Genomic DNA, 14593 nt, shown 5'->3' on the forward strand with positions numbered 1-14593 from the left:
TCGTTTGTTCAGAGTGAAAGGGAGTGCTGTTGTATGGGATAGGAAGTGTTAGGCAAGGGGAAGGTCCCCTTCAACTCCTGGTTTTTGTGGCATCAGTGAAAATATTTGCTTGTGCTGTATGATCTAAATGGAGATGACTGTGTTTGTCTTGCTTGTGCATTGGGCAAAGAAGACGCATGTGGAAGCTGTAGCTTCCTCAGGGTCTGAAACCCCATTGCGAGGCCTTATCCAATAGCCTGAAAATGCTTGTCATGAAAGTCTCAGTAAATAGTGACAGAAATCTTTAGTGCCTCATGGTCTTTGGGTATTTAGGATAAGTGAGAACATGTCCTTCATTTATACTGGAAGACTTCTTCCTTTCCAGCTGCTGTGGCACACAAACTGTTTGCAGTAGGTGATGGAGTAGCTGAGATCTAGAAAGTCGGCATACAGCTCATCAGTAACGTAAGCATTCATTTTTTGGGATATCTAACAGCTTTTTAGTTGTTGTGTGCACACATCAGCTTTAAAGCAATGCAGGTGCCTCTGATCAAAAGTGAAGTGATGAAGTAGGGCAGGAAGAAGATGGCAGACTGGGGAGCTGAGGAAGGCCCCCTTTATTTAAGGCCAAAACTTGGTGGGAAGGTGCCCATGGCTGCCCATGCTGAGATGCAGAGTGCTCATAGGTGAAATACGTTAGCTGTCAGTGGTCACAGCCAGAAGCTTACTGGACCAAATTTGCTCTATGAGCAATCATAGGAGATAAATTAAGGAATTTTTCTGTAATCGTAGAGTCAAACTTGAAGATCACCTAGGTGTGGACCCAGAACAGTCAGACTGCTTCTGGTTTTTGTAAAAGTGGTGTTACAGAGGGCAGAGAGATACTGTCTAATGATAATGAATTCATGGAACTGGATATTGTCATAAGTGGGTAGAAGCAAAAGTCAGAATTTAATATGCTGAAATGAGAAGGACCAAGTGATGACTAATCTTACAATTATAAGGCATGGCATATGAAGCTGGCAGTTGGATGACATAGATTTTTAATAAGTACATCAAGTTGCAACTTGTAGTGTCTAAGTGAAGACTAGAAAAGTGCCATATTAGTTTGAATACAAGTGGTCTTTAATCTTAGCCAGCTCTCACTTTTCTGAGGAGATCTTTGCATATACTTTTCTATGTTTATCTCTTCCATAGTGTATGTCTGTATCTTGCCTTAGGGCCCCTTACCCTCCCCCTCCAACCCAAGTGCGAACCATCCCTTTTATCAGGTAGCCAGCTGTGCTGCTCTCAGGCAGTAAAACCTTTTGATCATGGGTCTAAAGCTCTCCCTGGGTTTAAAGAGTGTTGCCTGGGAGGAAGGCAAGGGTGGAGAAGGAGCTGTGGCCCTCTGATACTGGGGCAGATTTCCTGCGACTGGAGAGCAAAAGGACTCCTCTCTCTGAGGTCCGTATCCCACTCAATCCTTCCCTGAGCATCCTGGTTCAGCAGGGATGCAGTCATGTTTACATTTGCTCACCAAAAGGGGCCATAAGCTCTTCAAAGGCGTTGTGTCAAAGTCCTGGGAACATGGTCTGTGAAGGAGGGTGAACTGGACTCTCAGATATTTGGGGTGGGGGGGAGGGGAGAAGGTGGAGGGAGATGAGAGGACAGCCCTCTGTGTTTGGTGCTAATATGCCCTCAAGGAAGGGAGGACTGAGTAAAAGAAAAATTGCAGACCAGGTAATCACAGTGCTTTGTCCAATATTACCACAAGAGCTTATAGAAAGGGTAATACAAGACAAGAAGGTGGTAAATGGTTAATGGGCTAATTTGCAACATGAGTTAACCAAAAACAGATTGTACTGGAATAACCTGCTTACTGACCTTTTCGTAGATTGTATCTGATGTCTTTCTATTTCCTATCAGGGCTCTGAGCACTCATTTTCTGTAGTGCCACTTGGGAAATATTCAGTTAAGTTAGGGAAGATGGATATTCTTGCAAGAGTGTAGCTGGGCAAGGACCTTTGCAAGGGAGCATTGTCAGTTTGTCATTTTGAAAATCAAATTAATAGAAAGGAAGGATGCTACTAATGAAGTCCCGCAAGGAGAACTATTCCAACCATTTGAAAAATACGTTTTAATTTTAGTGTCTTGCAACAAAACTCTGAAATATGCCAAGGAAACTTTTTGATACAGGAATATTAGGAGCCATTTTCTGAAGAGAGGAAGATAAATCCTGGGTAGAAAGAGTTTTGCACATCAGAGGGAAATAATAGAATTGGAACTGAGCTAGTAACACACCTAATAGCTAGTTACAAATTAGGGATCTTTGGCTGAAAACAAGAGTAGGAAAAGACCTGGGTGACCTGCTTGATTACAATATGTCTCAGTCACCTGTGTTAGCAACATAGTAGAATATTTCATGGCCTAATCACATAACAATGAAAACTGGGAGTATGATATATGGTTAGGACTTCATCTTGGGGACTGTATACCACTGTGACCCTCTGTGGGCAAGAGAGAGTCTTTCCAGCCCTCTTCTCTTCTGAACAGATATGCCTGGGTGATCAACAAATTAAGAAGCCTGTTGTACACAGACCTGACTTAGTGTGTTTGCTTCTTTTCTTAAGAGGAAAGGCTGCTAGCTTATGTAGGTGCTACTAGTAAATGGAGGTTATGTATGAAGGCTGCTGCAACTTGGTAAGGATAAGTAATTTAATGAAATATTTGCCAGCCTTTTTTCAAAGACAAGATCAGTTGAGTCCCTGGCAGCTTTTAGGATTGTAGCATTTGACCAAGGAGGGAGTGATGAAGGCAAAAGGTATCATGTCAGTGGCTTGTTTTCACCAACAGGCTTTGCTTATAGGGCTTTAACTAACCAGCCATGATGTGTTTGGCTGGAGGATCTTTCTGAACTAATGCTCTTCTGTTTTCCCTCAAAGGATTAAAACTGGTAGCCCTGTTGAAGATAGAGTGACTCTTGAGCCATGATTGCGCTTTATCTGGTCTCTGACAAAGCTTCAAAATTTTCAAAGCTTATTCGTCAAAATCTTGCATTTCTTTCAGTCTGAAGGTGAAATTCCTGTCTAGCTCATGTCATCCTCATCTGTGTTGTACCTTGGGCTGCTTTTGGCAAGAAACTGAACCTAATGCTGAACATAACTGAGCAGTCGTCTCCAAAGTGATCTAATTTGTCTCCTGCCCTGCTTGAGATCCTATCTTGCAAGTCTGGGAATTCAAGAATTGACTGTCTTAGCCAAAAATATATTTTTCTCAGAAGTTTATCAAGATTGTTCTGGATTGTGTGTCACTGCTTTTCTCAATCTGCAGTAGCTTTCAGCCTGTTTTTGTAAGATCAGGGAAAACTTGATGCAAATGTCTTCAGCCAGCCATATGATGTGGAAGTGTTGGCTTCACAGGTGACTTGCATTTATGAATAACCAGGAACTGATTGTGGGACAGTTCAGAATCCCTCAAGTGTTTGTCACCTTTGGACTAACATGCATCTCATCCTTCTAATTGAAAGTACTGTGAAAGCCCTTCTTGAAGCTGAACCCTTCCAGTGGTTTATTGCAAGCTGTGAACACATTTCTTATGTTTCTTATCTTAGATCTGCTTTCCTTTTGCTGTTGACTTCCTGTCACCATTTGTCTCTCGCAGCATTTGTCATGGCCATTTCTTTTTAGCATGGACTCTCTGCTTGAGTGACAGGGCTCTTTCAGCTTACAGTCTTTTCCTTGTCATGCTTTTCAGGGATAATCTGAATTTGTGAGATTAATGACACATTGTGAAGGCTGTTGTGCTGGTTTTGTTTCTTTTCTTTTATTGTCTCTCTTTCTTTGCTTGAAATAAGTTCCTAGGAAAAATATGTAGCTATCCATTTCCTTTTTTGCTTGGTGCTTATTGTGGAAGGATTTATGTAAGATATTTTTCTTAGTTTTTGGAAGTTGGATACGAAATGCTTAGTATTATGTGATTGCTATATTAGTGAGCATAATTAATTAAAAGGAAAAAAACTTTATTTTATGGCATATGATGATTACTTCGGCATAACTTAAGTCCTTAAGCTCCTTGTGATCATTATATTAATGATATTTCTTTTCTTTGTCTCTGCATTCAGTATTTTTTATTCTTTTATTTAGAGCAAGCCTGTTAGAATTGCTTTAGATTATAATGATATTCATAATAGGAGATTATTTTAAGTGTTTTAGCAGAGGTCTCGATAGATATGTAAAGGGAACAGTCTAAAACCAGCTTGAATAATGCTATGCTGATCTTTTGAACGTAGTTGTAAAAGTGGATAATTGCTGGTCTAAACTTTTTTACAGGCATATCTAAATTCTTTAGTTAGATTATATTCAAATTTATTATGTGTACATTTAATAAAAGCTCCGTGTTTTCACTCTCATATTTTAAATGCAATGATACTCCAATGGATAATGAAAACTTGTTGAGTAATATAGTGTGTTACAGAATATCCAAAGAGATCTTCCCTTTCTTGAATGTGATGTTGAAAGAAAGACAAAGATAATGAATCTTTTTTTTTTTTTTTCCCCTGGAATATCACAGACTTACACATTGTATCTTGGTGAATTCTAGAAACTGGGTATTGCAAGGAAATATTCACCAAGGAGGAGAAAGCCGCTGGGAGGAGAACGTGTTTAATATTCTATCAAAGATGACTTTACATAAAAGAACAAATGCTATCTGATGCTTTTCTCCATTCTCTCAGTAAAATGCAAGTTTGAGTACAAAGTGTTGCAGATAAAATCTCCAAAAGTTAATATTGTTTACACCTCTAATAATATGCAATCTCATTGTAAAAGGAATTAGAAAAGATAAGTTGCAAACGCTCTTCTGTGAGCAATCCCCAGATGTGATGTCTTAGATTTCAACTGTATGTATCGGAGACTGGAACATAGGTTTGCAACATAATTATGTGCAATAATAATCATAAATTAATACTTTTTAAAAGATGCACACATGGTCAGGATTCATTGGAACGATCTATTTGCATGTTCCTTGTTAGCAGGAACCTGTTGGAACTGTGAACTCCCAGGAAATGACAGTACGATTACATCAAAAATGCAGGTTGCCCAGCAAAAGCCAGTTGAGGAATACTGTAGTTGGACAGACTTGACACTTCATTACCCAAGTGAGTTTTGTTTTCTGCTCTTGCCCTTCCCACAGTGTTACTGAGTGACTGTTTTCCCTTTGGGAACCGCTGTTCCACAAAGCACCTTCCTTAATGAATTTTCTGTTACAGTCTTGAGACTTTCACTTCTAGTTGGATTTAAGCTTTAGGTGTTCTTTCTGTTCCAAGTGCAGGGAGGAGTCAGTGCAGAAAGTCTTTCCCCTTCCCTGCACAAGAGCTGTTGTGAGAACTTGCTCCATTCAAGGTTGACTGAGCTGAGCTTGGTTTGGGGGAAGGGTTGCGAGTTGCTGGAATTTTTTTTTTAGATGCTGTGCTTTTCCGCGATGTTAAACACAATCAGGAAGCGAAGTTTTCACTGGTGAGCATTAGTGGAATAGTACCTGATTCATTTTGCTGGAGGGAACAATGCTTTTTAGCAAATCACTCATGCTGCTGGAAGTGGTCTCTAGCCCTACAGAGATCTGTGACGTTTTGGATGTTTAGTCAACACTACTCCTTAGCAGGCAGGAATTGGGTCCCCAAGTCTGCCTTGGTATGGCCTTGTGCCATGGGAAGGAAGAAAGATGTAGCTTTTGGGAATTAAAGGTGCACTGTTCTTCCACTTGATTTGCAGTCTTTGTCAGAGAAGTGTTAAATGCAGGGTTTTCCAAATATCCTGTAGAGGTGTGTTTTTTTTTTTTTCCTGGATACTTATTTTTGGGGCATGTCTCACTAAATACACTGATACACTAGTATTTCTGTTCCTTTACTTGCTGAGTTGAATGTATTGCCACAGCACCTGCCTTGGCATAGAGCCCACGGATCAACACAAGCTTTTACAGTTCAAATTTGTAATAATAACCTTTTATCTTTTCTGAGATAAAGACGTCTAGCAAAACTTCAAAGAAGATCTCTTCTGCTACAAAGGCTTGATACTATTTTCAGTTGTTGTGAAGCTGTGGTGAGCTATAGAAACAGCCTATGCCCGCTGCTTGGCGTTGTTGCTTAGTAACGTCATCCTATTGCTGAGGCACTTCACCCTCCGCCGAAGCAGTTAGTGAGCAGGAAAGTTAGAAACAGTAAATTGTGTCACTGGGTAGCAGTATCTGTTCCCATTTGTGCATAGGACTTTTTTCTCCTTTTCTGTAAAACTGGCAGGGTTGAGGGAACGGGAAAAGGCAGAGCTTGAGAGAAAGGGGGTGGGGGAAGCACCCAATGTGTTCATTCAGTTAATAGTTTTAAAAAAAAGATTAAAATTTTTCTGTAATTTTCTGCCTTACTGAAGGCAAGTTGTTGTTGCTGTGTGGTAGCGATTGATTTGGGAGAGTTTTTGGTTTCCCTTCTTTCTTCAGTGACAGTTCCCTAGATCAGAAATGAAATGGGAATTATCTCCCTGAACTTGTCTGTCACATTTAATCTGCTGTTTCTTCCTGGCTATCTTTGCCTCTTATCTCTGTGTTTCCAGTCACACTTCTCTTCTTCCGCCAACAGTTTATTTTTGATAAAATGTTTTAAGCAGGTGAATGCTTTTCAACAGAATGAGGAGAGTAGCAGGAAAAAAAAAGTGCTTGTGAAGAAACACAAATTTATGGTGTGGCGGAGTTTTTTGTTTTTCCTAGGTTTGTAGAATTAAAATAATTTACACAATACTTTGCAGTAAAGTCACATTGCATGACTAGAAAGTAAACATAGACAACTTAAAAGAATATTTTTAGCTTTAGTTCTCTTTTAAATATACTTAGGAGTGTAATTAATTTCAATATTTGGTTAAAAACTAGTTTAAATGAGATACTTCTTATAAGACATAGTAAGTTTTATCTGGATAATTTTATCACATGATCTTTAAAGTTTATTTTGGGCCTGTTTATTACACTTCTAAAAGTGTAATCCCTTTTTCTTTTCCCCTACCTTTCTTTATTCTTAGCACTGATGTGAAAAGTGCTAACCCTAGGTCAGAGGCTGGTTTTGCAGTGTCCCTTAAGCAGCCAAAGCCAATCTGTTTTGAGGAGACCTTCCTAAGATACTTAATCTGGTTAATGGACAAATGGACAAATGATGTCTGGGAAATTCCACAGTGTGAGCTGTACTGCTGAACGTGACAGTACCCTGACAGCAAAACTGCTAACAGGTTTGACAGCACAATGATAGTTTATGAGAAACACTCCTGGCCATGCATCGTATCACACTTTAATCTTTTAAGTAGAAAACCTGAGGAAAAGCAGTCTAAGATAGTGACAGCTGAGGCAAGCCTGTTCTTCCAGTTCTAGGGCCTTGTATGTTGTAGCATATCCTTGTTTTGTGGTGATCTATAGAGTGGACCAGGGATGCCAGAGTAGCACATCCATGTTTTTTCCAGTCTTCTGGAGTCTGACAGGAGTTGAAAGGCATCGTGTGTAATCAGTCAATTCAGTGATGGCATTATTTCCTTCGTTATTTGTACAAATAGTCCTGAGTCATGGACAGAATAGCATAGTGAGACTGGAAAAAGAGTATAAAGACAAAAATGAGTTCAATTCTGATCTTTTGTTAGTTAATCTTTAATTTCAATTTTTGGGGAAAGAAAACCTTCAGACCCAAATGGATACATTTTTTGTGTGTGTAAAATCTAAACAGGTGAGAAACTTGTGTTTAAGAAAAATCTAAACGCAGTTAAAAGGAATTCACTCTGGACTGCTTTCGTTCTGGTGAACGCAGATCATTGGTATGCAAGGGGCGCAAGCTGACATACCCAAGGTGTGCATTAGCTGGTGCTGCCATATGGCCTGTCGTGTCTTACTGGTTAATTTAACCATCTGTCATGTCTTAACATTTGTATTCCCTTTCAGTACCTGGGTTAGACATGTTTTCTTCTCTTTGGTACTTCTTCGGTTCCCTTTGTGTACTTTTCATCACACAGTGCTGGTATATTCCCCTTATCTGAGTTTTATTAGTTTTATTCATAATAACATATGTTGTAGGTCGTACTGTCCTTTTTTAGTGTTGTGAGCAGAAGATGCATGTATTCAGACAAGCATTTTGGAGATATTTCTGCATAAATTTCTGGAAAAAAAAAAAGGTCAATAGCAAAACTCTAGCTATGAGTGTTTGACTTCTTTCTCCTTCTCCCCCCTGTTCACTTTTAATTCTGCGCTTGGGTTCACATCAACTTCTTTGCTATGTGAAGTGTTAGTGTCTGTAAAATAGGTTTCATTACATATGAGTTCAGAGTAAAAGTCCTACTGTTTATATACTCTTTCTCACATGTTGCTTTTTCAGAATTATGGTGAAGCTATGACTTCATGTGCTGCATAATTTATTTATTTATTTATTAATAAGGACGGTAGCATTTTAGGGCAAGCGTCTAAGAGAAAATAATGTCAAAAAAGGTTTTCAGCCCTGATATGCCATTTAGATAAAAAAGTTATTTTAGTCCTCTGAAAAGCATGCAACTTACCAAAGCTCCAAAATTGCTGTGGTTTTCTTTTAGTTTCTGTGCCTGCAGTCCCTCATCTCACTGATGGGCTTATTAGAATTTAACCATTGTGTGGGGTTGGGTTTTGTTTGTTTGGATGTTTTGTGGGTTTTTTTTGTTTGGTTTTTTTGTTTTTTGTTTGGGGTTTGGTTTTTTTTTTACTTATAATCTAAGAAAAACTTACTGCAAGTTACTTGAGCAATGCTGTCATTATATTTGAAATTAAAACTCTGTACAGCCAGTTGTGGATGGTCAATCATCTTTCTTAAAAAAATCAAATCTCCTGAGTGCGTTGTGTCTGAGTTTGATACTTACAGCCTCAAGCAGCCAGAGATATACTACATGTTGAAATGTGTGGGGTTGCAAGCAAGTTAAATGGCGTAAACGCATTACTGATAAGTGGTAGTATAATGGTCGTTGAGCTTCATCCTCGGCTCATATCTCATTAATGATGTGCCTGTGTCATAAACATAAAGAAACTACTCAACAGGACTCTTGATGAGTATGTTTTGTGATGGAGGATTTCTAGGTGAGGGCTGAATGGTTTAGCTGGTCAAATCTGGATGTTTGTCTTCATGTTGAGATGATGAGTTCCGTATTTTATGTTTCCAATGAGCTCTTAAATCCTGGAAAGGAGAGCCCTACTGTATCCTCTTGCTATTAGAGATGTTTAGAGAGTATTATGAATTTGTAGGGCTCCTTCTTAGGGCAAGGCAGGATGACGGGTTATACAGGCTTTCACAAGGGGTACAAATAAAAAACTGTTCAGGCTTTATTAAAGCATATGCAAATGCCTGTGTATCCATTAATTTGAATAGTTCTAATGTCTTTATTGTCAGCATATTTAATTGCAAGAAACTATAGTGGTTTAATTTATTGACCTAAACTGTCAGATTAGCAGTGTCATTCAAATGTGTCTGTTGTATTTATTTCCATGACAGCCCGCATAAGCTCCGAAGAGTAATTGGGGATTGTTTTATGTATTTCTCTCACATTACACTTGTCTGATTACAGTATTTTTCTTCCTATGGAAAGTGAGACTTTGTCAAAAAAACCCACATTTTCCTAGAAAACCACGATTTCCCTATGCTACTGAGGAACCTAACTGAATAATTTGGAAACTTTCAGCTAGTAGGGTTCTTTGGGTTGTTTTGTTTTGTTTGTTTGTTGGTTGGTTTTTTTTGTTACGTGTTTAAGGGTGGAGATTGTCTTTTTGATCCAGTTAGGTAGGACTGCACTTTTCCTGGGTTCATTCTGTTGCCTCTCTTGAGTGTGGGAGGAGAGCAAAGGTTGTAGGAATGTGGTATCTTCATCTGGTAAAACTTCTGGCCAGCTCTAGGTTATCCTTGTTGCCCTAATCTGATTCACCTGGGTGGGGTCTTGGAGACTTCAGAAGACAGAGAAGACTGTCTTTTCTGTATACTTAGAGTCAATCAGTTTCTGTTTAAAAAAAATAAATGTACCCTATTTTTTTGTTTGGTTGGTTGTTTTTTTTTTAATTGTCTGCTTCACTTTTGATGCCTCACAGATATTTTAGAGCCTTTTAGTCTTTTCAATACTTTCTGCTGTGATATTTCTCTGGTATTGCAATCAAATAATTTCTCAGCCTTTTGTCAAACTAAAGATTGGACTATTGGAGAAATTAATTATCATGTGGTTTCTTCAACCCCTGCGTAATTGTTTAGCTCTTCTCGATGTTTTGGAGGTTTTGGTGGGGTTTTTTGTTTTGTTTTGGTTTTGGTTTGTTTTTTTTTTCTTTTTGGTTTTTTTTTTTTTTTTTTTTTTTTTTTTTTCAGTCTGGAAAGAAGGAAGAAACTTACTCCTTCACAACCATGGTCATAAGAGTTCTGTGTCTACTCTGATGCTAAATACGTCATCTGTAATTAACAGCTTGCAGAACTGTAAATTTAATAATGAGTTGTATTTGAACTTGTCCGTTGACCTGTCTTTGAATGGGCTTGATGCCTTATACTTCCCCAAGGGAAAAACAGTGTTGCTGTTAGGGGCAGGTGGGCCAGGGAGGAGGGGTGAGTCCATTTTCAGAATAGGCAGGAGAGCTGTGTGTGGCCTTGGTGCACATCACTGCTTTTGTTTCAAGCAATCCAGAGCGGTGCAGTGTTAGTAGCAGGGTGAAGGGATGGCAGCTGGTTGAGCACAGGGTTTGAACAAGTGCAGTTTGGGGTGAGCCATGCAGTTGTGATGCCTGTAGGTTTAGGGAAGCCACTGTTGAGGGCGATGGGCCTCCTGGCATGTGAGGATGCCAACAGGCCTTGGGAATCCAATGTTTTATTGCTTCCTGGTAGTATATTGATTGCGGCTTTTCCGTTCTGACTTTGTTGCTTTTCAGACCTCTGTGAGCTTTAGACTGTATGAATGCAAGGTTTTTTGAAGCAAATGATACAGATCAGCTTGTAGCTTCAGGTAGTAAAGGATGCAGCTGTTTGCTGCTAACCCTATATGCAGGCAGGAGGCATGTTATACCTCTTTCTTTCTCAGTGGCATTAATTCTTTGAGTTTACGGTCTTTGTTTTTATCGGTTATCCCAACTGTCTTTCCAGTGTCTCCTAAAGCAGCAGAATATGGGGGGGGGGGGGGGGGGGGGTTGCTGAGTGTGTAGAAGAGGTTGGATGCTGTTGTCTGAAGTCCATCACGCTTTCTTCTTTTTCTTTCTTTATTTTCTTTTTTAATAGTATAAAAATCTACAAGTCTTTTGTTGACTTCAGCTGTAATTGTGTGTTAGGTTTTTGGAAGTTACCTGTGCGAGCTTTGCTGGATATGATGCAGCACCAGCAACAAAGGGAATTTGGTATGATACCTATTGGTTAGTTGATTTCAGTATTTAAATAAAATGTGATAAAGACCTATTGTTTCTAAGTTCAGACTTGAATAAATTAATACATGTAAGAATTTTAAAAGCGATGGAAAAGGGATTTTAATCTCTTTAAAAAAATTCAGAAACTTGCTATTCCAGTTTTTGAAACAACAACTTCATAGAAACATTAAAAATGATAGTGATATTCCTTCTTTTTTACAATTTTCTGATTTTTTTATTTTTTTTTTTTTAGCTAGATTTAGGAACTTCAAAGGGTGCTAGTATTTTATGTTTAAATATTGATATCTGATAATATGGGAACAGTTAGTAAAATTGCATATTGAGGTCTGTAGAAAAATACCAGTTTTGCTTGAAACTAAAGCAGTTTAAGAGTCATGCTTTAAAAAGTATATTCATGTTTTGGTGGCCTTAATTTCTGAGATTTGAGGGTGTTTATGTTTCTGAAATGAAAAAAAAAATTACCTGTTGAAATCTTTGTTTTCTTGAAACATTAGAGGAATAGTGGCAAGTACTCCCTGGTAGAGTTTTAACTCTTGAACCTTTTTTGGGGTTGTTTGCCTGTAATCTTGTTATTCAGGTAGCTTCAAGTTATTTCTAGATTGTCACTGAGCTGTTTTCGGGCAAGTTAGGCTGGTTTTCTTTGTTTCTCACATCTTCCTTGTTTTGTTTGATTGAACTGCAATGTGTTTTGATCAAGAAGTTTCTCTGGTTATATGTAAGTTTACTGTTTAGTGCAGTAGTGTTACAGTCTTAATTACATATGTAGTATGCAAATAACCATCTGTTTAATATTAGCATAATAAACTAATACTAAACATCTGTTTAGTATTAGACCATTATTATCACTTGCATACCAATTGTTGGTAGGATATGAAGGAGGTTGAAATAAGCCCCCCTCAGCAGAAGACTAGCATAACTGTTTGAGAACACGTTAATATTTGGGTTATACTGCCGCTGAATTCATTGGGGAAGGTGGAAGAAGGATTCTTCACTGGAAGAAGGATTAGGAAGAAAATCTATTGTTCCGAAGAGCTTTGTTAATCTGTAAATGCACAAAAAAATTGTAGTACTTATAGAGTGGGATATAATTCTGTATTCTATAGCAAGTCTGGTTTGCTGATGCACTGTTGAACTTCTGAAATGTTGCCGTCATTTTTTATGGTTTTTGTTTTTTTTTTTTTTCTCTGAATACAGATTGAACCCAGTACACAGTGGAATTTGGACATAATCCTAGCAGGCTGTATTTTAGGTCACTCTGAAGGATACTAGACTTTGGTGGAGCCGTTCAGCTGTTCTGAAAATCAGTCTTAAAGGTGCAGGGTTAAAGAGCATTTTGAAAATGCAGACCATGAAGAATTTAATTCTGTAATAGTAATATCAACTTAGTAGATAATTGCAGTAGTTATAGGAAAAAATATGTCTTTGGGGTTCTTGACAGACTTTCTGGTAAGGGGAACAACAGAATTACTTTCAGTGGTGTGCTAATGGCAAGTCAGTCTGAAAAATGTTTGAAGGGAAAAATATGCAAATAGGTTATTCCACTAAAAACATACACATACATTGAAAAATTCAGAAGACACATATATGGCACAAGCTGATTAGAAAGAAGGAAAATGAATAAATTATTCTTTTCCTCTAGACAATTTGTATTAAAGTTTAAGTAACATGTGTTTGGTGTTTGTTTATGCAGCAAAATCACTGCTGACACAATGAATGTGGCAGAGATTTTCAGCAGCAATAGTTACACTGATGGTTTGAGCAGTACAAGCTAAGTTGGTAGAATATCACCCACATCCAGGATTTTAACCTCACAGGAGTATCAGCAAGGGGTGCAATAGTTGTACCTTTGATTGCTTTTCTAAACATTTAAATAGCGTGTTACCACTTTGTGGTATAGACCTAACCTTTGTCAAGTGTTGCTTGCGTACTTGCTTGATTCTTGCCTTCAAAATGTATAGTGTTTGTATGGCTTCTCCGTGACTCTCCTTGGAAATCTTGCTAAAAGACCACAGAGGGATTCAAGTGATAAAAGTGGTCACAGCTGGAAATATAGAAGTCTCTTTTTAAAAAGCTGTGGTAGAAAATAGGGGTTTTTAAATAGTAGAATAAGATGTTTTGATACAATCCCAGTTGATTTTATTTTTTTAAAAAAACAACCAACCAAACAGTTGTATCCTTAAAATAGTTTTTCCAGGAGGCATGTTTAATTTATTCATTCTCAGAGGATATTTAAGTCGTAGAAAGTCTTGGCAATATGATTTTTTTTTTTTTTTTTTTAAACTCTTGAGGGCAAAATGTTGATAAGGCACAACTGTTCTATTGTACTTGAGTGAAGCAGCAAAAAGATCAGCCTTCATATAACGACATCTGTTCATCAGCTTTAGCTTATTTCATTTGTAGATCTTAAGATATGGGCATAACATGTGAAACTAGTTCTGACTGCTGCTCCTTTCTTCTCCCCCATTCTGTGTTCTTCTGTGGACACCTTTGGTCAAGGGCATTTCTGGATCACACTGCTTTTCACTGCACACCACCCCCTTCCCTTTCTTTCTTCTTTGAGAAGGTTTGGGTGTTTTTGCTCTCTGTTAAAGAAGAGACGATATCCTGATATGTGTCTCTCCAAAATATGTAGTACCCTCAGAAGAAATGAGGTTTTGGAGTAGGTGCAGAAAGCTGGATGATGCAGCTGAAGTGATTGACTGGAACTGTGGCTGCCCTTGCATGCTGGTTCTGTTTGTATGTAGATAACATTTATTTCTTTGATTTGTTTGGTTGGTTTTGTGTTTAAGTGTTACTTTCAAGTAAACTTTTAGTAAAGTCAGATCCTGTATTTTTTTTCTCTATCTCTTAAATGTCTCTTATAAATCTATTTGCAGCTGGGTCTCGGGCCTCTTACAGCAGCCAGCACAGCCACCTTGGCTCCGAGTTAAGGGCACTGCAGTCTCCAGAACACCATATAGATCCTATTTACGAAGACAGAGTTTATCAGAAGCCCCCTATGAGGAGTCTCAGCCAGAGTCAGGGGGACCCTCTGCAACCAGCACACACAGGCACATACCGCACTAGTACAGGTAGGTGGATGTAACTTGCATGATTGTCTTTTTATGAGATACACCTTATTCTTCAGTACTAATTCTTCTTCTCTTTCTGATGTGCTAAGCAAAATGCATTATGTGCATGCCAGTCAAACAAAATACCTTTTGTAGATGGCAGC

General features: G+C 38.4%; 1 protein-coding gene across 9 annotated transcripts in view; it reads left to right on the top strand.

Moving 5' to 3' along the window:
• CTNND2 (catenin delta 2) overlaps positions 1-14593 on the top strand; it is a 676745-nt gene that overhangs the window by 390688 nt on the left and 271464 nt on the right. For all 9 annotated transcript variants that reach the window (XM_086740367.1, XM_086740369.1, XM_086740370.1 and 6 more), the window contains one exon: positions 14256-14450. In XM_086740367.1, the coding sequence (XP_086596493.1) occupies positions 14256-14450 (195 nt within the window). The remainder of the gene's footprint in view (positions 1-14255; positions 14451-14593) is intronic.

Source organism: Chlamydotis macqueenii, chromosome 2 (genome assembly GCF_036417535.1).
Source record: "Chlamydotis macqueenii isolate bChlMac1 chromosome 2, bChlMac1.mat, whole genome shotgun sequence".
NCBI classification, from domain to species: domain Eukaryota; kingdom Metazoa; phylum Chordata; class Aves; order Otidiformes; family Otididae; genus Chlamydotis; species Chlamydotis macqueenii.